The sequence below is a fragment of the Lagopus muta genome, chromosome 1 (assembly GCF_023343835.1).
Source record: "Lagopus muta isolate bLagMut1 chromosome 1, bLagMut1 primary, whole genome shotgun sequence".
Taxonomy (NCBI): Eukaryota; Metazoa; Chordata; class Aves; order Galliformes; family Phasianidae; genus Lagopus; species Lagopus muta.
Window position 1 is genome coordinate 174,143,590 of NC_064433.1, and position 23,620 is coordinate 174,167,209.

At 37.4% G+C, this 23,620-nt stretch overlaps 2 protein-coding genes across 5 annotated transcripts in view; both read right to left on the reverse strand.

Moving 5' to 3' along the window:
* LOC125688121 (proteasome maturation protein) overlaps nt 1-23,620 on the reverse strand; it is a 383,306-nt gene that overhangs the window by 194,124 nt on the left and 165,562 nt on the right. The window lies entirely within an intron of this gene.
* Nucleotides 1-23,620, reverse strand: part of PAN3 (poly(A) specific ribonuclease subunit PAN3) — a 76,815-nt gene that overhangs the window by 47,985 nt on the left and 5,210 nt on the right. For all 3 annotated transcript variants that reach the window (XR_007374597.1, XM_048933659.1, XM_048933658.1), the window contains exons 2-5: nt 15,962-16,083; nt 6,855-6,921; nt 5,097-5,167; nt 2,836-2,898 (exon numbers count right to left, since the gene is read on the reverse strand). Coding sequence is in view for 2 of the 3 variants with exons in the window: in XM_048933659.1 (XP_048789616.1) it covers nt 2,836-2,898; nt 5,097-5,167; nt 6,855-6,921; nt 15,962-16,083 (323 nt within the window). In the remaining variant the exon portion in view is untranslated. The remainder of the gene's footprint in view (nt 1-2,835; nt 2,899-5,096; nt 5,168-6,854; nt 6,922-15,961; nt 16,084-23,620) is intronic.

Here is a 23,620-nt window from a genome sequence, read left to right on the forward strand (position 1 = left end):
TCTTAACATAGAAAGAATCAAAAGTGTGTAAAAGTAAACACAAGCAAACTGCTTGTTGAAGTTAAATTTGTAATTTGTGAGGAGCATCTGACAAAGTCTAGATGGCTAACAGAAAAAATATGCTTAAAAACAGAGAGTGAGGGTAGCTTCGAAATATTAGATGTCTGTGAGTCTACACAGTATATCTGACCCACTTAGACATAAAACCCAAACCAGCAAAGCTGTTGTTATTGTAGTTCTTTAAGGTTACACTATTAATTCATCTTCATCTTACCCTGCTCTTTTCCTTCAAGGTGGCTCAGCAATAGGGTGAGGAAATGAAATCATAAGAACTCATCAATATAAGAAGCATTAAGCATTCCTGAAATAAAGTGCCTCAATAACAAGGGTTCTCACATGATAATCACTAATCCATACACAGAACCCAAAGTAAGCGAACAATCCACTCAGTGTCACATTTCTGAGTGTGACTTATGTAGTATATACTAAGACAACAACACTATGCAGAACAATTTCAGTAAGCTATAATTCCAAAGGAAACAGCAAAGCAGGTCAGACATCACACCCTTAAAACATCTTCGATAGAGAACTACCTGCAAATATTTATTAGTTTTCTTTACATCACAACCTGCTCTTCTATACTCCTCCAACGCTAAGTTCAGCCTAGGTGCGCTATGAGGTGTGCAGCCAAAATTCTGCAGTTCACAACACAGTGACATAAGGTAGCATTTGGCAATGACCTCTCAGCTACTCAGAATATGCTTCCTGTCTTTGAAGTGGTATTCAAGAGACCATGAAACACGTAACAATCTTCATTAAAAGTAAATAAAGCAAAACCAAATACAGCATGCTTATCTCTTCAATGAGCACCACCAAATAATATACAAATGTAGTAAAAAGAAGTATCAAGATAGAGTTGGAGATGGGGCGTTGGAGAAAAAATACAGCTTCCCAAATGGTAACAAAACTAGATGGAGGGAAGAACACTCTAAGATACAGTTTAGATCTTATCAATTTGTATTCTAGGGGACCTGGAGGTATTTAATTTTTTTTTTTCCTCTAAAGAGAGAAACTCTCCTAACACTCCTTAAGAAGAGTTTGCATTTATGTAGACCAGCCTTACAGGAAGTCTTTTTTGCTTCAAAACTTTGCTCTCTGAGTATTTGTTACTTCTGATCAAAGTATACAAATAAAGAAGCCCACTGCACAGCCCCCACCTGGATCCCTAGAAAGAACACCAAATAGCAGTCTGTTCTGAAAGAACTTCAGTCCAAATCATCTCTCCTACACTTTCCATTCTAATCTAGTTTGGAGTCTGTTAGTCTTGGCTTGTAGTCAGCTAAAACTAGTGGAAGGAGTTCTAAAAAAATTCTGCAAAACACATACAATTAACATTACAATTGCACTGAAGTACAATTCACTGCAGCAAACCAGCTCTCTCCTTGCAGCTTGGGAACTAACAGCAATCCCCACATTAAGGGCTCTCCTCCTCTAGGTGTTCAGAATCATTACACAAATGGAAATAAACCAGCGTCAGCAACTTTTCTGAAGAGTTCAGTTTCCATGAGGATTGAAGGTATGTAAGAAAATAAAATGTACGTAAACAATTTTTTTTATTATCCTATAAGGCCGACCAGTGACTAGCAATACAACTCTTTAGTCCAGATTGGTAGTAACAGTCTCAGAACAAATTTAAGCAAAAAAATTTCATTGCATATTTTTAATCTTTTCGTGTATCAAATGGTCATTCCCTTAGCACCAGGTTCTCATCAGGTATGTTGCGTGTATTTTTTTTTTACCAGAACCAAAAAGAATGCAAACAAGTTTTCCAACTCATTCCAAGATTATTTCCCGGTTTATAGAAGAACATTTTTCTAGATAAAAATCAAAATTCAATTTTGGAAAAAAAAAAAAAACCAAGAACTTCACATTCAAAATGCTATTATTTTTTTTTTTCCCCAAACACAACACATATTTGAATAAAAAACAAAATAAGAAGTGTGACATTGTTATTCTCAGGAAAGAGGGTTAGTCTGTCACTAACTCTAGCTGTTGTTCCATGCTTCACAAATCCTATTTGTGCATTGTAAGTTAATACTTACCTGAAAATCTCTTATAGGAAATTCACTTTAAGGTTGCTTGTCTTACTGCATGTAGAGTTATAACAACCGGACAGTAAATCCAGCAGGGTTTACAGTTGACAGAACCTCCATCAAGGCTCCATCTATAGAAATACTTAGCTCCTTTGATTTCATTTTAAGTATCCTATAAAATGTCTTTAAATAGTAATCTTATCTTTCCTGGAATCTAAAATTGAAATGCAATTTAATAATTTCTAGACAGAGAAAACAATGTATACGAACATTCTCGAAGTTAAAGAACTATTTTAACTTTTTAAACAACAAAAAAAAAAGATTATGTTTCTAAAAGCTGTAACCAACTTTTTTAAGCATAAGAATAATCATAAGCAATTACAATAGCTCAACCTCACTGACTAGTTTCAAAAAACCTCACTAATTAAAAAGCAAGAATATTCAAAATAATAATCAAGTCATTTTTTTAGTACTTTATTATCAAATGTAAATTCACACGGCTTGCCCACTATTAGAGGGTTGCCAGTAATCAGTAATAAAAAAGTAATAAATTTAACTTCATTAAAAGACGTCTACATAAATAGTTTCTATTAAAAATGTGTAATATGGTTTTACACAACACAGACATTCAGGTTTTACATAATTGCAAACAATTCTTTATATATTTATAAAAATAATTTATATATTTAAAATATCACAATTCTAATTTGCAAAGCAAAACAATTACTCTTTATTCACTTACCAGGACTGTATTATATCTGTCCTCCAAGTCAGTGATAAACGAAGGAAATGCTGGTTTTGCCAGCTAGTTCAGAACAAACAAAACCTTAGCCCTGGGCTCTTAGCAAGAAAATGGAAAGTTTTCTTTGTTTTGTTTTTTTAAGCAGTAGATGTTATAAACACATACACTTCAGCGAGTCACCAAGGCTCCCTTTAGAGTCAATGAACAGAAACACGCACTCCTAGGTGGCCATGTAGCTTGTGTTACAGCAGGTAGCAAATACTGGCCTGTTAAGGCATATTGCTCAAGCTCTAAATAAAATGAAGTTACTGAGGTGGAGGGGCAAATCACATAAGTTTTCAAATATCCAGCACTCAAGCATTTGATTCCGGGAAATTACTTAACACATTTGAACATGATGCTCAAAACATGCTAAATATATTGAGAAACAACATCCAAGATCGTTTGCAAAGTATCTTTTGGTGGTCAAAGTCAGACAGCCACAACAGAATTTAGATTAATTCCTTGGGGCTCTACAAATCAAATATTAACCACTTAAATCAGCCACTGACATAGGTCTTATGTAGCATGCTTTTCTCAGTATGAGTCAAGCGCTCCTTAGGCTGCTCATCTCTCTCTGCTGACTATAGAGGGAGCCTGGATGCCTAGATTTTAAGACAGTTCAGGTCATATTAGACAAAAACCTCCCCATTGCCAGCATTACTTATCAACATTTGCACAGATATACATTACAAAGAATTACAAAGATAGAAATCATAATCAACAGTAAATGATTAATATTCAAAGCAAAGCAAAGTCTCTTTCAATTAATGCCAGTTATGTCTGAAATATTAACTGGGAAAAAAACAAGTCAGTCCATTTTCATAATCTGTTGTAGCAAGTGGTTTAATTGCTGATTCTTGGGGAAAAGAGAATGTCAGAAAAGATTCTTCATTAGTATTTGAGCTTTATGTTATTCGAGCTTTCTCTTTGCTTCCATTTTGTACTAATTAATTTCAAAATTCTTTAGCGTTAGAAGCAGTGGTCCTTTTAGCATACTTTCGTATGACAGTTCATTTTCGTTTGTATATATGCTTTACATACATACAGAAAAATACACACCCACACATACACAGTGCTTCAGACGAAGTTTAATGAAGAAATATATGATTTTCATTCTTACTCTCCTCAGTAAGTAGGTAGACACACGTCAAGTTATTTAAATAAAACTTCCAGTGTCTCTAGCTGGCATTAAAGAAAGGGACAGTTCAGCAATTCCATGTAGTTTTGATGCATATTAGGAAATTATCATTCTACAACTGTATTTTACTTCAAGAAAAAAAAAAAGAGTTTGATGGGCCAACTGTGGCCATTATCTTTAAGCTTCACCTGGAGGAATAACAAAAAGCTTATTTGCCAACACGTAAATAAATTAATTAATAACCTAAATAAAGGTTATATGAAAAGCATAAGCATAAAGCATGCTGATATAATGCACATTCAAGAAAAAAGGAATTCTTGGCTACAGGAAAGTTCAGGGTCACATGGCAAATAAGAAGCAAAAATGAAAGTCAGTGAAAGTAAAACCTGATAATCAGTTAGGAAAAGAAACACTTTCTTTTTTAATGAGACAATTTGGAAAGAAAAAAAATAGTTCTAGTGTTTAAAAAAAAAAAAAAAAAAAAAAAGATAATCTTATGTCTCTTACTCCAGTCACTGTGTCTGTAAGCACAAAACTGGTGAACAGCACAGCCGGAGCTGGCACAGATGTTTGAAAACAGTCTAGTGTTCAAAAAGATTTTTCCATACAAATTGGAAAGTACCAATTCAGGGGAATTCCCAATATTATCATCATAAAATGACTTGCAAACTGAATGCATTTCAAGCTAAGAATTACTTTAACATTGTGGAGACAAATAAATGGTGGGAATTATTCTTGTATTCAGAACTTGTTACCATGAAGGCACAAGATAAATCACCTGCAAGACTTAGAATAATAAAAATTATTTGTTTTCAAATTTAAAGGACTATGCCTTAAGTTTCACACTTAAAGCATTCTTATAAAATTCATAAATGCTTGGAATATTTTTCAATAACAGCAGCAGTCTGATCTTGCACAGTAAAAGTTAAAAAAGATCTCATATCAGCAGTGAAATATTAAAATTAATCTAGTAGTATTAGAAGATTCATTCTTATTTCACCTACTAGTTCAATTTATTCCCAATCTTATTCCCTCTCAACTCATACACAAACATTCTGCTTAAGATTTAGTTACTGCCTACCTTTCTCCTTTGAGACACACTGAGGGCAGCAAAGTCATTAAACAAGGATGAATTTGGTGAAGTTAGTGGATCTGTAAGAAAGAATGCAAGACAACATGTTACATACTCCCAATATTAAAAAGAAAGCTTACAATTTTTAATATGTTTGAATGGAAGAAATACTTTAGACAAAATTATGTTTAGCAACCACGCACAAAAATGGCAGTATCTGTTAGATTTCATGCAACAGCACAAACGAAATGGTGCTTATTAACAGAATTTATTACAGTCAATTGCTTGACTCTACTTAATGTCCATCCAACATTTCAAAGCCTTTATCTCTAGCTACCTGAAATTAACTTTGGCATACCAAATAACATGGATGTTCTTTGTCACGTACAAATTTCAACCACAACTAAAGATAGCGAGAGTCCACATTCTACTTTTTTTTAAAAGCTTTTTTAATGCTTTTTCTTTGCCCCTATGCAAAATTGAAGCACCAAATACACACACACCACAACAATCACAGATGCAACTTGAACACAAAAGTCCAAACTAAATATATCTATCAAATTAAGACATTAACGTCACCTGCTAAAACAGTAACGTTTTAATGAAACACTCTTCAGTATTAATACATACTCCTTTAAAGGTTAATTCTACAGATGAAGGAGAACAAAGGACTACAGACATAACAGAATTTAACGTTCCTTTCAGAACTCAGTCTGGTTTCTCTCCTTCACATGCATCAACATCACTATCTGCCCCCGTCACACAGGCAGTAGAACTCCACTGCCTTCAATAGCTAATTGTTTAGCGGCACAAAGCACAAGACCTACTGGAAATGAAACAGGAGGAAGGAAAACAAAAACAAATTTTGACTTTCAAATTAATTTTCTTAGGTATAGATATTACCATGCTTTATAAAAAAAAAAAAAAAAAAAGCTGTAAGCATAATATAAACAGCATTGGACACACAAATGGAATTCTACAACATCAACATTATACAGCAATTTTCAGCACAGAAAATTTTAACAGTACTCTCTTATTGAAAGAAGTTGGTTTGACAGCAACAGCTGAAATCATCTGCAGTACCTGTTATAATTTGGAAAGGAATTCTTAAAAGCATATTATGGAAGTTCAGTACACTTTTCATAGTAGTTTAGTGAACTCGTAGGCCTGCACTGTAGAGATACGCTATTTGGTTGAAACACATTCCCAATAACAAGAAAAACATTAGAGGTAAATTACTGCTTACAGGACAAAATTGAGAATCTGTTAAGATTTGTCGCTTATATGATAAGTTTCACAAAAAAAACATACTCCTTTAAAACTCCTTAAAAACCTTTATATTTATTCTACAGAATAATTGCCATGAAAAGTACAATAAAAAGGAATATTACCGTGGGCTAACATAAACACTTATTTAAACTATCAGTGCTTTATAGGGGTTATCTAAACTAGCTTCTAATTTGATGAGAGAAAACCCAATAGATAATGTTTGCAGTGTTTTTTGTTTGTTTGTTTTTGAAATTTTCTTGTTTTGTTACTTAGGTTTTCCCCACTGCAGAAAAAGAAGGCTGAAAATGTATGAGTTCTGTAGCACTTGAACTTCAGACTACAGGAAATACTCAGATACTATACCATAGGACAAAAAGTTCTCCTGCACCTTAAATCGGATCAGAGGAGAAAACCTACCTTATGGCTCACTTTTACTAAAGCAAAATCACTTAAGCTCCTAAACATACTTTTGTATGTTGTTACTTTAAAGATACTTACCATGGCCTGCATATTGCTTGGCACTGTCATTGAGAAGGCTAGGAGAGCTGCTGCTATTTGTCATCCTCTGAAAAAATAAAAAATAAAATTGTACATAAAATAAAGCTACAGAAATTAAATGAGAGTGCTGAGAGTGGTATTTAGAAAATTTTAGAAAGAGTCATCTGTTGTTGAGAAAAGTGTTTAGTAAAATACAGTATTTCACATGAGAACAACGCAAACCAAAAACGACTATGCACTAAACCAAAACACTATTCTCTAGCTAGGGAGGCTTTACAAGACCTAGTTATCCAACACTGTTGTGGAGGAAGAAAAGTCAGTTATTCCGTTATAATTTCCTTTAAACGTTCATTCACTGTGAACGTGTGAATCAACTCCTTCCCTTATTATACACCATCATCACCTTATGATACTTTTCTAACCAAAATACTCAAATTAGTATCACCTTAGATGGGGAGGAGGCTGTTGCTTTTGGTTTGTGGTCTTCTGTTGTTTTAAAACAAAAGAACAGGACCTTTCAGCAAAATCACATGATTCTTGTAAGCCAGCAGGATGCATGAAACCTGCTCCATATTCCACGTAGGCCCTACGTGCTTCTCCTGCACTCCTCTGGAGGTGCCACCTAGCAGCCGCCTGGACTAAGTGAAACAGTGCTGCTCTAAGAGCTCCAACTGCTTTGACACAGAAGTTAAGCAGCATCCACTTACTCCTGCTTATTGTCTTCTCTGCCTAGTCTCCCAGCTGGAGGAAAAAAATGCACAAAGAAAAGCAGAGCGATGTCAAGAAGTGCCCTTCCATCTCCAAGTGATAGCACCTGCATTTGTTAACATACTCCTTGCAATACTTTTGGCCTACACCAGCTAGGAGTCTCCCAGCCAAATTTCAGGCCAGTATTCAGCAGTGAGAAATTCTGAGATCCCGTCAAGTAGACAGTCTGCACACAACAGCTGCTTTCGTGGGTGAGTATACACCAGCACAAACAGATCATTCCATGCCAGCTGGCCTCTGGTACCAAGGAAAGTTTCCAGGCATGTCTCATTCAGTAGTCTAGACACAGACTAAGACTCAAAACTGGTCACTGGAGTTGTTCTTCATGCTCCCATTTTTCCACTGCCAATCCAAATGCTGGTGGCAGATGGCAAAAAGCCTACTGCATATCACATCAATGCCATTTCACCCAATTCTTGACCAGAGGGAAAAAAAACAAAAAACCAGCATGAACTGCTAGAAAAGGAATCTTAAGAAAGTTTTTACACAACTTAGGTATCCTAAACAAGTATCCTATTGTTATCCTCTCAATAGCATATTCAATCAATATACTACTGTCAACTGACATGCCAGTCTCTTCTATTGCCCTCTCTTCTACATTAGGAACTACTACTACTTTTCTGAAAGAGTGATCATTTCTGAAAGAGTGATCAAGCAGTGGAATGGGCTGCCCAGGGAAGTGGTGGAATCACTGACTCTGGAGGTGTTCAAGAAACGTTTAGATGTTGTGTTGAAGGATATACTCTAGTGAGAACTATTGATGATAGGAGGACGAGTGGACTGGATGATCTCATAGGTCTTCTCCAACCTTGGTGATTCTATGATTTGTGCTCCAATCTACAGTAAGCCCAATACCACCACTGGTTTTCCCAACAACTCTTCATTCAATATGAGTACACAGCATGATATGAAGCAGATGAGAAATTTGAAATGAGAAACAGTATTTGCTTTATGTGCTTTTCTTATTCTGATGCCACCCATCTCACACCCTTTCAGACTGTATTCACTCTACTCCAAAATTATACTTGTGAAGTATCCCTACAGTGTATTTGCTCTTAGCATTTGATACATCCACACTGGTCCTTTTAAGGAGTGATTTAGGAATCTAATGGAAACCTTTCAGATGTGCAAATTGTCCAGGTGTTGATTAAAATAGTGTTAATGTCTATTTCTGACACTCAGATTTTTACAACAATTTTAAAGCAAATTGTAATGGTCTGTCATAATGGTGATACATAAGATATTGACATCTGGGCTGGTACCAAAAATTGTTGAGATGTGGCTTAAATTGGGAACCGAGCTCTTCTCTGTGATCAATATTTTTCGTCTTCAAGTAGAGGAATTAAACATTCAATCACCAGGCTTGCAATGTGAATGCGACTGCAGTGATGAAAATCAGCACTGATATGATCAATAAAAACATAGCATGCACACTGGAGACACTGCAACACTTTGTTCAGTATCCTAATAGCGCTGTGCAAAGAACTTACTGAACCAACGGATGTCAAAAGGCTTGTTCAAGGTGTAAACATTTCATATGAACCATGGTTCCAAAAATCAGCTTTCTGATCTTGGACAACTCTTGTTCTAATAATTACTTGTGAGCTCCATCTTGAATGAGGTAAAAAAACTCCACGTCAACAGCCGCTTCCTTTAATTTTTCCATCTTTCTCACCATTTATTACACATGCACAAGCTTCTTAGCATTATTCATGGAAGTCCTACACATAGTCACGTAAAGGACTTTAAAGATGTTTTAATATCAAAGATTTCCACCACACCCAAAAGCATTTAGTCTTAATTAAGCTTGTTTCTGTACCTCATTTTTACCAAGTCCACATGAGAATACCTTAAACAACAAATAAATTAAAAACTACAGCAAGCATTATTTGTTATTTACGTTTTCTGGACAACATGGTTTTTATTTCCAAATAACACTCCTTCATCTCTTAGTAGCATTCAACTATTTTTCATACAAATTCAATTTCAAGAATAATCCAAGCACAAGAAACGTAAGCCAAAAAGAAAGGTCCAGAAAGGTAAGAGCAATGACCACAGGCAAACTATTCATTCCTATATAGCCTGCCAGGCAAAGCAAGCACACACATATCAGCTTCTAACCTGTATAAATACATCATGACTTTCACCACATCAAAGTTAATATGGAAAGAACTTTGGCATAACTGCGCACCGCTCCAATGTTACTCAGGTCCATAAAAATTCCTCCTCTTTGCCTGCCTGGTGCTATGATTTATTGAGGTTCCTTAAGCCGTAGTTAAAATTCAACTAGGCTGACTGGCATACATTCTGCCCCTCTCCCTTTAAAGGAACTAAAAAGTTGTTTCTGTTCACATCTCAAAAGAGAGCTGCTACAGAACAAAACTGTCACATTCAGCCCCATCCAAGGATTTCACTTGAAGCTTCAGCTTGCACTGTTGGGGCTTCTATCAGTGACAAAATACAGTTCCTTATTTCGTGGGGAAAAAAAAAAGGAAAAAGTTTCAGACTGCATCAATGCCTGAATATTCAAGCAATACAGGAGAGGGAATATGCTCATAAGTTTCCTCCCTCCACACCCCCTAGAAAAAACTGTGTGAAAACGTACTGTTTCAAAAACAACACTGATGTCAAAGTGAATCATTACCTCATCTAAACATAAGATAGTCTGATGGTTATTAAAGTTTTCTGTTCAGAACTGCTGCAGGATAACGTGCCTTTAAAAGAAACAAGTATTATTTTGACAGACTAAGATGACAACAGCATCACTGTATAAATTCTACATTAAATTGCTATTTTGATAATATGTTTGAGGATTAGATATTTTTCCAATATCTCCTTGGTGCAGTAGGCTAGGAAAAGAATAAAATTTAAGAAAAATGGCAGCATTTTCTAAATGCTCATCATCTTGCCTCTACCCTGCACTTAGACCAAGTTTGTTTTGCTTTTATTTCACTCCACCCAAAAATATATAGTTACAGAATTTTCATTGAGATAGAGAATGAATAAAGCCTTGCAGCATGCAATTAGATCTAGTTTTACAATTTATGTTACAAGACATATCTTAGTTTTTGCTCTCCTCTCACAACAGTATTTAGAGATGGCATTTGTTCCCTTTGTCTCCATATCCTTCATCTTAATCCTGAGAAAAGGAAGTACCTCCCTCAGAATCATTCGTTTGCTACGTATATTATCTCAAAAAACATTTTGTAGCATGTCACAAGTTATTCTCTTCACCTTAATACTCTTCTACTGGAACTGTATTTCAGAGTATTTTTTTGTAATTTTCAAAATAATGTTAATTGAACTATAATAGAAGTCATCTTGCGAAAAGAATAAGATTGTCACAACCAAGCAAGCCATTGTTTAGCTGTCAAATTCTGTGACCTACAAATGGTGACACCTTTTGCTTTCGTTTCTAAGCCATTCCAAACTTGTCTTGGGTGGTTAGCATATTTGACACCACCTACAGCACATCCCACTGAACTGTTTGAACTAAAGCAACTAGATTTCTTCAAAAGGTATTATGTAAACAATAGCATAATTTCTATTTAAAATAGTATTTCTGTATTTCCACTCAGTCCTCAATAGTTAAAAATTGAAGACATTTACAAGCTTCTGTGCTATAAGGAGAGTTTTATTACTCAGTTCTTGGCAGATGCAACAATGGGAACAAAGGCCTTTGTGTTTACTCAGCTGCAAGGCTTTGAAGTGAGGGAGATTTCTACTTCTCAGGCTTTTCAAGAACTCTTAGTACACCAATATTAGCATGGCAAAAGCAAGATTGATTCCTCTGCATTACATGGCCTTGCCTGCTTTAGTGCTAAGGACTATTACACTCCCTTTCTTATCTTGTTTACAGCTACTACTTGATAAAATGTGCTTTTACTTTATGTGTAACCTGCAGACAAATGAAAGGCATGTAGTTATTAAGCTCATCACACCAAAACATAGAAAAACATTTCTGTGAAGCAGCATAGGTGAAGACATCTTCTGCTGTTGTAAGCTCTTACAAGCAAGTTATTCAATCAATATAGTAGAAGAAATTTTGACAACAAGGTACTAGTCTGCCTATATTCTCACAGATTATTTGCATAACCTTTCATGATTCCAGCATAACACTATTGAGACTCCTTCCCACACCACATGAATCAATCTACAGCTAGTAAAGAGGTAGCACTAACGTGGTTGGTTCAGAGAAGCACGAAGGTGAACACAGAATGACTGACCAAGCAGCCAAGCACTACAGGCATCCAGCCAGCTCCTGCCTCCTTGCTACTGGGAGAGCCAAAGGGAATGAGCTGCTTCTTGAGCCACATCTCAGAGTGCCTCTTGGCTGCTTGTAAGCCAAAAGGAAAAAGAACAGCTTTGGGGACAGCATGCAGCCTATGAGCCATGTGTAGCGCAGGCCTGCTCTGTTATTAGTTAGAGATGAAGAAAACAGAAAATACATGCTTTGATAACCTGGAAGCCAATACTGCAAATACAGTATGTAAAAGCACATGCAGATTCAGGGAAGAAAAGACATGTGAAACAACTGTAAAACAGGAAAATGCAAACTGATGATGACTGGAGACTATTGATCAATAGAAAACTTGTTAGAAACAATAGAAGGGACCAACAGGAGGTAATGAAAGGTTGGCTAACAGCACACAATTTTGATGCGGCCCAAAGAATAGAAGAATGAGGCAGTGTCCATTTTTAGAAAGGAACTACAAAGAATTAGAACAATAGCCATTTTAAAAGCCCTGCCTCTCCTTAATACTTCTCAGGATTTTTACCCTCATCTTTTTTCCACTGCAAACTGGGTATCATCATTAGCTGCACCTTTACCACTGGTCCAATCTCAATGATATGCTTCCAGACCTCTTGAAATATTCTTCATGCATCCAAATGAGATCTTGGAGTCAGAAAGATCAGTTCTGAAGAAATGTTGATCACTAGCTACCTGTAGTATTTATGCAAAGACTGCATTTCCTCAATACATCATGATACAGTTTATTTTCCTTCCTAATGCTGCTTACTTAACGTTGTATTGTATGCAAGAACATTACTGCACAATTTGGATACTAACTTAGCTTGAGGCAGTTTGGCTCTATTACACTTGAGTTATGATAACCTCACTGCACACAACCACAGCTGTTTCCATCAAACTTGTTCTGTTGGCTGTATATAACAAATGCATTCTTAAGATGAATTAGAAATAGTCTTATCAAATTTTAGATTTATCTATTGACCCCCTGGTAATAATGTTGGAAGGCATTTAGTGAATAAAGCATGGAACGTAGGATACCCCATAGTGAAAGAGAATGAGCATTACCCGTAACAGACCAATTATTATTATCCTCACTAGATTGAGACCAGTAAAGCCATTTCAACCAAGTCTTCTACATAGGGTCACTAACTCCACTCCTCATCTTCCAGTCATATAGTTTAAATTCAATAATTCCAGTGTCTCTAGTAGAGGTAGCACTGCTATTGTTTTTTTGGTCATCTTTTTCCTTCCATACCTCTGTAAAATGCAGACAGCTTTCTTCTTTAATAAGGAAAGCATTCCTTTACTTTAGAAAGGAAATGTAAACATTAGATACAACAAAAGCAACCTGCACATGGAAGTGGAATGCCAACTAGGAGTCTTCAAGAAAATGATTTGAACAGCATGCAAAAGTGAGGCACAGGACTATAAGATGCACACGCTTGACTGACTGTAAAAAGGATGCTCAACAGGTACACACCATGCAGCCTGTGTTCTGAACAAGTCCACCTTACAATTCTCCTACTGAAAAACTACACTGTTATGGGGAATACATCTCAATACATAAACTCAAGGTTCCACTGGCAAACTAGACTTACCATTTCTTAACATCTAACTGTACCTTACTTGCATTTCTTACAGCTGCATAATTATTTGCCTGTTTGTGCTATTTCCCCAGTAAAAAAAATAAGTTGAAAAGTTTCTTCATAGTGCATCACCGATGTATCTATTTCTAAACTGCACAGGTCCACCACAGATGACTCAGTAACTCAGGGATGGAACAGACACTTTCATCTGCACAAGCAAAGCAGAGGCTAATTAGACATTCTGCAGCAGATTTCAGATGTTTCACTGACAGGGAGAATGCTGAATTTGCAGTACCTTAGTTTGATTTAAGGACCCAGAAAAGAATATGCGCAAGGATTTGTCCTGCTCGTAGGCTACTGCAACTCAAGTTGGCTACTTGCCACCTTGTTTCTTTGTCCGGAACTTACGCACTGCCCTCACACAAGTCCACTCTTCATTCTGTAAGTCTCTCTGCTCTTCCCCTTCACAGTTCTGTCCTCCCAGCATCTTATTTGCATCTTCAAATCAGTTTCTGTAAGCCCACTGCATGTCTCTTTGCCTTTCTACATCTCTCCATTCCAATTAACCCAGATACAGTTCTTTTTTCACCAAATAAAGACTCTCCTCCGTGCAGCTTCAATATGAAGCTGATGAAAAGGAAAAGGTAAAGGAAGATCAGCATTCCTGCTCTGCATTCAACCAAGGCCTAGACCAGGCCAACACCGTAGCAACAGGAACGAACTCATGTTGTAACACGCCAGTGCAGGCTGTATGTTAAATTATCTAGCTCCTAGTAAGGCATCCAGTGGTGCTAAATAAACCAGTTTGGAAAGTCTTATCAAGTAATGAAATCTGGGCAAATTTGCATCAGGGCAGCAAAAGATACACCCTTGATGCAACCGCTCATCTATCAGGCTTAAATCCTCTATTCCAAACTGTAAAGCACTTGTTTCATAGAAACAAAAATCAGATTTTTCCCTTGCCTTCTTCTCCAGAGGGCTGAATGACATGAGAAATCACACCACAAGTGAGTAAATTTGGCAGTTGGTCTCAACATAGAAGCTGACAGACAACCAAAACAGCATTGACAGCTTTACCTATGAAAATAAGAACTTAAACTACATTACTTAAAGAAAGACCAAATCAACATAAAAATGCTCTTGTTTAAACTGTAGCTTAATGCCTACCACTTTTTTCAGCAATAATGCAATTCACGTTCAGAAGTACTTTCCTTTAGCCTCCAATAGCTAAGAGACACAGCGATTTCTTCTGTTTTCTCAAAAAGAAACACAATGCCTTGACTGTAATGTCACAGGCATTAGTATTTAAAAGTTCTTTGAGTATTCACATTAGATTCATGCTCATCATATTTCTAGGGAAAATTATAAATTAAAACTTTGTGTTTAGAAAGTTGTCACTGTTGCTGTAGAGTTCACTTTAACAACACAATACAATGACTTCCCACTAAAGGGATAAGATACAGCCTCAGTAATACCCAAATTTGTAGTTGTACATACAATTTAAAAAAATACCTAATGCCTAGATTCATCAGTACACTCTGGGATCAGAGGTTAAGTATGCTCTTTTAAAATCATGCATCAATAATATACGTTTCAATAATTTTGCAATTCTGTTGAATGAGAAAATCCAGTTTTCTTGAAAACATGCAGTAAGAAACAAAAAGGGAACACACCTATTTCCCACCTTTTGCTGAGTTATTTTTCAATCCATAATACACAGCCACAACTGAGATCAAAGTAAGCTCATAAGGAGAGTTTCCTTGATACAAAAGAAGAGAGTTGCTGTCAGGACTCAGTCGGAACTATTTGACTCGCACTCTCTTTCATTTATCAGAAACTAAAGCTAGTTTCTAAACCCTTGAACCCTTGACTACAGGGAGAGACTATCTTTCTCAGCTTTTAAGAGCAAGTTTGAGGGAATCACAGTACTGCATGTGTTAATTCAATCATTGTTCGTTTCGGTTTTAAATATGACATGCTGCTACCTATACCATAATTCCACTTCATGGAAACTCCTGTCAACATCTACAGAAGCAGTAAAAATAGAAAAACAGAATTTCAGATGTCTTGAATATTTAAATGAACACTGAATGCCAATAAAGACTGAGTTATAAACTCTATTTTTTTTTTTTTTTTTCTGCTTGGCAACTTACTGATTTCAGTTCACACTTTGCTTAAGTGACTTTTGCTTTTTGCAGTGTCTCAAAATCTTGTAAAAGACTATCAAAATTAGATGTAAGTAAAAAAGATCGAGAAGCACAGAGTTAACATATGTAGCAATGGCCAATCAAGCAGCTGAAATGAGCACCAATAAAAACAAGCCAATTTAAAAACAACACTACTGTTTCATTTCTATTTAGAAGATTAAAGCAAGTATACATAGCACACTCTGCAAAGTGACATGCCAGAGCAGTGCACTTTTCCTGACTCTTGGACAGTTACCCTTCTTGGTGTAATGCCAATCCAAACTAATGAAACACCATGCAACTCTCTGCTATTACCTGCATCATGGGATACTTGGATTCAGCAGGACTTCCAAATCCATTAACGCCAATGAAGCTGGTGCTAAAGTAAGAATCTGTGAGACTAGCATCAGCTAACCCACCGCCATCTATTCCGGGAACTACAAGAAAAAAAAAACAAAGGGAAAAAAGTTTCAGACAAATGTAGTTTGAATGAATCATCGATTTATGCGATCACATCTTTTTAAAACATTTGAGGTGGGGGGAGTAAAGCAATAGGAGGTTGGTAACACAATGCTTCAAGCCTATCTTCTCAGCAAAACAAAGGAGAAATCTAAGCACATAAAAAAATTATGAAAGTTGATACTAAATGACACAGACGTAGTACAGAGTTACAACATGAATGCAGAGAGGCATAAATGTGACAGATTTTAAAAGAAACAAGGAACCTTATAAACAGTAACAAGGTAGGTAACGATAACAGAACAAATAAACTGAAAAACGTGATTATGTAAAGAAAAATCTATGTTCTTGTATACACATCTTTGAAATGCGCGTGTCAACAAGAGTTTTTAAGGGAATGGGCTTGTTCTTTTAAAATGCAGCACAGAAGATATACTTTAAAACATCTCAAGTCCTCTCACACAGCACACAAGCACTTCAAAAGCTTCCTTTGCATACTGCCATTTTCATTATCTTGTACTTCACCAAGTGGCAACTGTCACATTAGAAGTGGCTAAAGATTATTTTGGACTGAAATTAAACATTAAGGATATAACTGAAGAAATTAATCTCACTAAATTGCGTGTCTGGAAGTAATGGCCCTGACATACATGCAAGCACTGCACTTCAACTGCAAATAAATGAATTCGCCACTGTGAGACTAAGGAGAACAACAAGAGCAGTCATAATTAACACAAAACACTCACGCGGTCATTACTTAGATAACAAAAGATTGTACAGTTGTATACAAGTTGCAATTCAAATTAAGCTTCTGCAAAAACACCCACAGCAAATTATAACGACACTAATCTGCACGGCCTGGCCAGCACAAGCCAACAGACATGAGTAATTGGTAGCTCTAAGGTAGGAAGGCACATATCCAACTCAGAAGAACATCCTGTACCAAAGTACCCAACTTAAACTTCTGCGTGGACTTTCAGCCAACCAGTGACACTGAAACAGCTTCCTGCCCTGAATTCTCAAGGGAAATCAGCTGGAATTTTATAGCAGAGCTAATGACATGCTGCTTATATCCCCTGCAGTCTCACCAGAATGGGAATTTCCACTCCAAAAGAGACTATATAAACCACAAAACCGTTTCCACACTACAGGTACAGTGAAGAGCAAAAGAAGTACTACAGTCAGAAGAAATCACAGGGAGGACTGGAAGACCAGAACCACGAGCAGCACCCACACTCCAGGCAGATACACTCAAAGCCTGCAGCTGTATGAACTAGCCAGCTGGGCTTAACACCAACAGCAGCACCAATGAAGAGCTGAATGGGGAGAGATCAAAAAAGCACAACATTTCCGCTGCAATACACAGGAGCTTTGCAGTCAAAACAAGTTTGTGAAGTATCACTGCCAAAGTTACAACACTATTTGTATACTCTGAAAAAGTTGAGGAATACACCTAAGGGGCTCTAAAGATGCTAATTAGAAGTACAACATGAAAATATTAAAAAAAAAAAAAAAAAATGTTTTAAGGCAGCTGGGAATAGTAAAATAAAGCTGTCTCCACCACCCATGTCCTAGCTCCTCCTTCATAATTCTGAAGAGCAGCCAAACAAACTTCACAACTCCTCCTTCTCCAGCCCTAAAAAAGACAAAGTTGCTGTTCAGGTAAAAACATATCTTTTTGAATGTAAATTTTCTAAATGAGGGTAGAGAATAGAAAAATTATCACCATTGAACTACTGTGCCATGGAAATTAATGTGTGCAGAACACCAGTTATTTTTCTCTCACCTGTTCTTTCAGTACCTAACTCATCCTGTGGAGGATAGCATTTTAACACAACTGTTTTCCGCCAAAGTCCTAATACGTTTCTCACAGGAAAGCTATAAGACAGCAAATTCATCTGTAGCAATGAGTAGTTTCAGGCTAGCCTGCCCACAAGTTATTTAGGGTCCACAATACTGTCTACCTATTTTAAAACTGTCTGCATTTCAGCCATTATCAGGAACTACATCTTGACTATAAAAGACCACAAAGACCTTCAACTTTGAGGAACAAGCATCATTTCAAGGTATACTATATGCATTGTCTTCCATTTCATCTTACATTTCCATCGAAGTTCAGATTATATCCAATTTTTAAAAAGCATGTGACTCCTCTAGATAACAGCACCAGTTATGAGATGTTCCAGTCTATTGAACACTTGAACATCCAATTGGCTCAACTTCCCCAACTGTTCCTCACTACATCAGAGTGAACACAAGAACCCATTTAGCTTAATTTCTCCCTTGGACGGATACAGTTAGTACACAAAATCATTAGAACTGGAAAAAGGAAAGTAGAAAACCTTCAAGTGAAGATTTTACCATATTCAGCAAGGCAAGAGAAAGGCCCCATTTGCATGAAATAAACCCCACAGCTCAACTGCAGTAATCCAGCAAGCTGCTATAGCTACAGTCACCCATTATCCAAATAAATCACTGGAGCCAACACAGGGCAGAAGCAAGCAGGCAGGACCAGCTGCTCTTCTCCTCACCCAGATGCAGTACCCACAGTGCCAGGCAGCTCAAGCTGCAAACAGCAGCAAGTTTCCTGCAGCAATCCCAAGCTGAGCAGTGTGGAGGCCACTGCTGTACAGCACAATGTTGATCTCTTAACACTGCTCAAATACCAGCAGCATTTGCTACACAAGCCAATCCATATCACACAAAGATGTTTCATACTACAGTCTAGGCTTTCTATTGACATGCGGGATACTCTAGATAGAAAAAGCTATTCCAGAACATGTGCCACCATCTAGCTGTGCAAAGGTTCTCAAGGCCAACGGCATGGTTATGCTGCCAGCCCCTTTGCAGGGATCCCTCAGACTGTTGCAACTGAGTGCTGACCCACCACTGAATTCTGCTGATGCTCCACCTGCTGCACTTACCCCAAGATGCATTTCAGCTATTTGCCTCCCTACACAACTAATCCAAACAGACCAGAAAAACACTTCTAGAAAAGGGACAAAGACCACAAGAATGCATTCCACAGAAAAAGTGTTGAGAAGTGAGGCTCATTTGAGCAGAGGAGCTATTGCTAAGAAAGCTGTCCTATTTTCAACAGAGTTCTTGAGAAGCAGTAAGCGTAACTACTGGCTTCAGAAGAAGCACTCGCTTCCTTAAAGTAGCTTCCCAGTTGTAGGCAGAAAGAAAATTAAGATTAACAGAAAATATGCAGCTGACATAGGTAAGAAATCCCTGCACTGGCTATAAAACCAAACAAGTGCATTCCCCACTACTCCTCTGCTGCACAAAGGACGGAAACAGCTGTTTCAGCAATTAAAACTAAACAAATACCTAAACAGCAGAGGCAGTTGTACTGGTTTTGGCACTTGGCCTTCTCCGTAAGAAGTAGAAGGTGCTTATCTTCCTTCTGCCAAATAGCTGGCAAATCATAAATTCTCCCTTGCTCTTCAAAGACAGAGGCAGTTAAGAGCATTAAAGGAAAAAAAAGTCATTTATCATACGTAACCTACACAGGAGATCTTCAACCAGAAGTCTGCAGACTTCACCACAAAAGCAGTACGGTACTGAAAACAAAATGGAAAACAGAAGTCCAGAAGTTGTTCTATTCTAATGGATCTCGCATTTGATTTGTCTCCCTGGATCTCTCCTGGCATAAGCACACGCTTTGAAACTGTGCTATTAGAATGACAAATACAAGTTTGTAAAGTTTGTGTTTTCTTCTTTTTTAAATCATCAATTATAACTGTAGGTAAGTTTGGACAGCAATTTAAAGAAAATCTGGGCTTGGCCATTCTTGTCAGGAGCGTGTTTTGAGGGAGGGAGTCAACCCTTTGAAAGGATAGATAACAGCAGGACGAGGGGAAATAGTCTGAAGTTGAGGGAGGGGGAGTTCTTTACAGAGAGTGGTGAGGTGCTGGAACAGACTGCCCAGCGAGGTTGTGGATGCCCCATTCCAAGAGGTGTTCAAGGCCAGATTGGATGGGGCCCTGGGCAGCCTGGTCTAGTATTAGATGGGGAGGTTGGCAGCCTTGCCTGTAGCAGGGAGGTTGGAGATTCATGATCCTTGAGGTCCCTTCCAACTCTGGCCATTCTGTGATTCTGTTTTGTAACATGCTGAAGTTACATAAATTTTCAATAGACCATTCCTTGGAGAGGAACTACAGCTTCCTTATAAAGGAAGAAAGGTTGATAAAGTGCACCTGAGAAGAGATGGATTTGAGGAAGGAGGGGGGAACAGCAAGAGTTTAGTCTCCTTTTTCAGGAAACATCAAAATACAAAAATAATTATGCAAACTAAGAGTCCAGTGGTAAAATAAACGCAAACATGTTGGATAGACAAAAATGAAAACAAGAAGTGTCTAAATTCCACTGATATTAAAGCTAGAGATTACATTCTAGTAATTCCAGGGGGGAAAAAAAAATATTGAGAAATTCAAAAGGTACTTTCTACATTTTACGTACTCATCCAATAACATTTTGCTTGGTGAGTAACACTGCAGCTTAATGTGACAGCTGCAATTAAAAATAAATATCATCTTACATAATTCTTCACCCACAGGATTTTAGCACAAAGTAGGCTTCCCTTCAGATGCAGGCACCAAAGAGCAGGGGGAGTAAAACAGATGGTTATTTCTGTGTTACCTATTTCAAAGATTTTCTTTTTTTCAGGCACAAAGGATTTCATCACAGCCCAGGTACTTGAGTAGTACTGTGATGAACTCAACAGGAGAGCTTTAGCGGAATCAGTGGGTTCAACACTGTTTTGTCTTATTAGCATTATCTGAATACTAATGCTATCTGAAAATGTGACATTTCCATTATTTTCATTCTGAATAGTAAACAAATACTCCACTACCCTGTACTGCTTTCACAACCTTGGCATCAGCACTGATAATCCAGTGAACTGTTCTTAATGTTCTTTACAATAATGGGATAAACAGGACCAAAAATGAACAGACTGAAGTAAGACCTGAAAAGATTTTTGTTGACATATTTTTCAAAACAACTACATGAAGACGTCTGGCAAGGTAATAAAACAGATGAAATAAATCATATTGCTACACTGCTTAACAACCTTACCATAATTACTTTATGCTACAAAAGTATTTATTTACAGTGGCAGTCTTGATTGGAACTCACCGAGCAGCCACAATTGCAGGCACTCTCCACCTCAACAGAGGCTGGGTAAGCTTATTCACATGTTCTCTGCACACGTGCATTCAGAGACCAAGCTGTTATCTCAGCTAGATATAAAGCAGCAAAAACTACAGTGCCATACCTCCAGTGGAATTTTTAGAGTTAGCTATCCTAATACTGAGTCTAGAACAATAAAACTTTGTATATAAAGCCTACCTATGGCAAGTCATTTAAGACTCAGAAAATTGGTTTAGTGTCCTCGAAGCAATGTGGAGTCAGAGGAACATTTGTTTCTCTTACTCTGCACTGGCGTGTTTGTATGGGGAAATAGCCAGGTGCTAGATGTGCTTGCCCTGCTTATGTACCTCTTGAGCAGCTGCTGAGCACTGTACGTATCAGTAAATGCAGCTCAGTGGAACTGCAGAGAAAGCAGCAATATTATTGTTACTGCTTGCTACAGCAAGTAGCTTCTTCTGGTCTTATTTTACACCTCTCATCAAACATAACCGCTTTCCAGATCCAACTAATAAGCCCTGAAATAGGGAGAGTAGACAAAGACATGTGCACTAACCCCCAGGCACGAGGAGCAAGAAGTAGAAGTACACCACTGAGTTATGCTGCTGTAAATGAAAGTGTGGTCAGAGGGCAGACAGCACAAATGAACCAACCTGGCAGAAAGACAGACAGGAAACAAAACAGTTTGGGAAATGCTGCCATATTTACAAACACTCCCACTAAGTGACGAGATACTCTTGGGTAAGCAAAGGAAAACAGTAATCTTCACCATAAAATTAAATGACTGGGTTGTCTTTAAAAATAAATAACGAAAGAAAGATCTCTCTTATCATAGAAGCATCTGAAAAAGCCTGAAAAAAGGTACCATCCTTTTGCACCATGAAAGTCTTTGTATTGCATCTAAGAACAGCAGGACTCTCCTTCATGGATTAAGTCCAAAAGCACAGTGATAATATAAACCTAAAACGATACTTTTGAAAAAGAGCCATCAGAAGCATTCTGTTATCAGGAGAAGCAATTGAAGCTAATGTAACTATTTCATATCAAAGCTTTCAGAACAAACATTCTCTAATAGCTTTCACTATTCTTGATGTATTGCATGAAGTTGTTCAATATATCACAATTTTTTTTTTTTTACATATAAATTTAATTTTAACACCCTTCTTCTGGTACCTAAACTTGAACTTCCTAATATAAAAACAGCTGTATGAAATGGATGCAGATGTTCTGAAGTCCTGCCTTGGTTATTTTCAATAGGAGTGGGAAAGAGATGACAAAAAAGAAAGGAAGGATCTTCCTGCCCATTTCATTAGCACTAAAACAACTGAAAGACAGAGAGAGCCTACCCATGGATGACAAGAATGTCATATCATGTAACCAGTCTGACTACAACTTCTACAGTGCATGTATTTACTATGACTTCTGTGTTTGAATTATTTCTATATCTCAATTCTCAGAGAAAAGGGAAGAGGCCATAAGGAAGCAAATAAAACAATACAAATCAGATCTAAACACACCATTATCTTTGAAGATCAGACAAAACAATCACATCATCAGAACTTAACTTCCAACGGACTGATGGAACACACACAAGCACACAGCACGATCTACACCAACTCAGCTTCAATACACAGGGATTCACCATACCATTTTTCTGACAGCATAACGTATTACATCATTACCAGAAAGCAATGGATAAGGAGAACATCAGCCACATCAGCTTACTAGCTAAATCCCTCCACTGACCCCCTTTCCAACAGCTGCCTCAAGACCAAGAGATTGCTTGGCCCCTGAGGTCCTGCAGAGCTGCTCCTCCCTGTGTTTCTCACCCCACCCTCACTTACCATTTGTCCACTTTTCCCGCAGCAGTCTAAATTTGCTTCTAGGTGATTCCTTACACAGGGAACTCTTTCTGAGCTGGTCCCCAAGGTCACTATTTTCTGTGCATTCAAATCCTTCCTGCAGGCCCACTCCTACAGTGATACCTACAAAAAATCAGTTATCTAATAACTGCCGGACAGAAACTAAGCAGGGATGCTCAGTACCTTAAAAAACATTATCAAAACTTCAAACTGTTATCATACGTGAGCTTTGAGTTCACTCACACAAGGTCTGTGACTGTCCCCCCCAACAAACACTCCTTTTCATTTTTGTCTTTGAAATAAGAAAACAATTGAAACTGTAACAACTGTTAAGCACTCAGATACCAACGCACAGTGGGTACTACCAGAAACAAATAATCACAAGTATTCCAGAGTACCCGTAATTCCTGGGGAATATTTTGACTTGAATTATTTCTCACACAACAAAGAAAACCTTCCAAGTATATAAATAGAGAAAAATCAGTTTCAGAAGCATGCT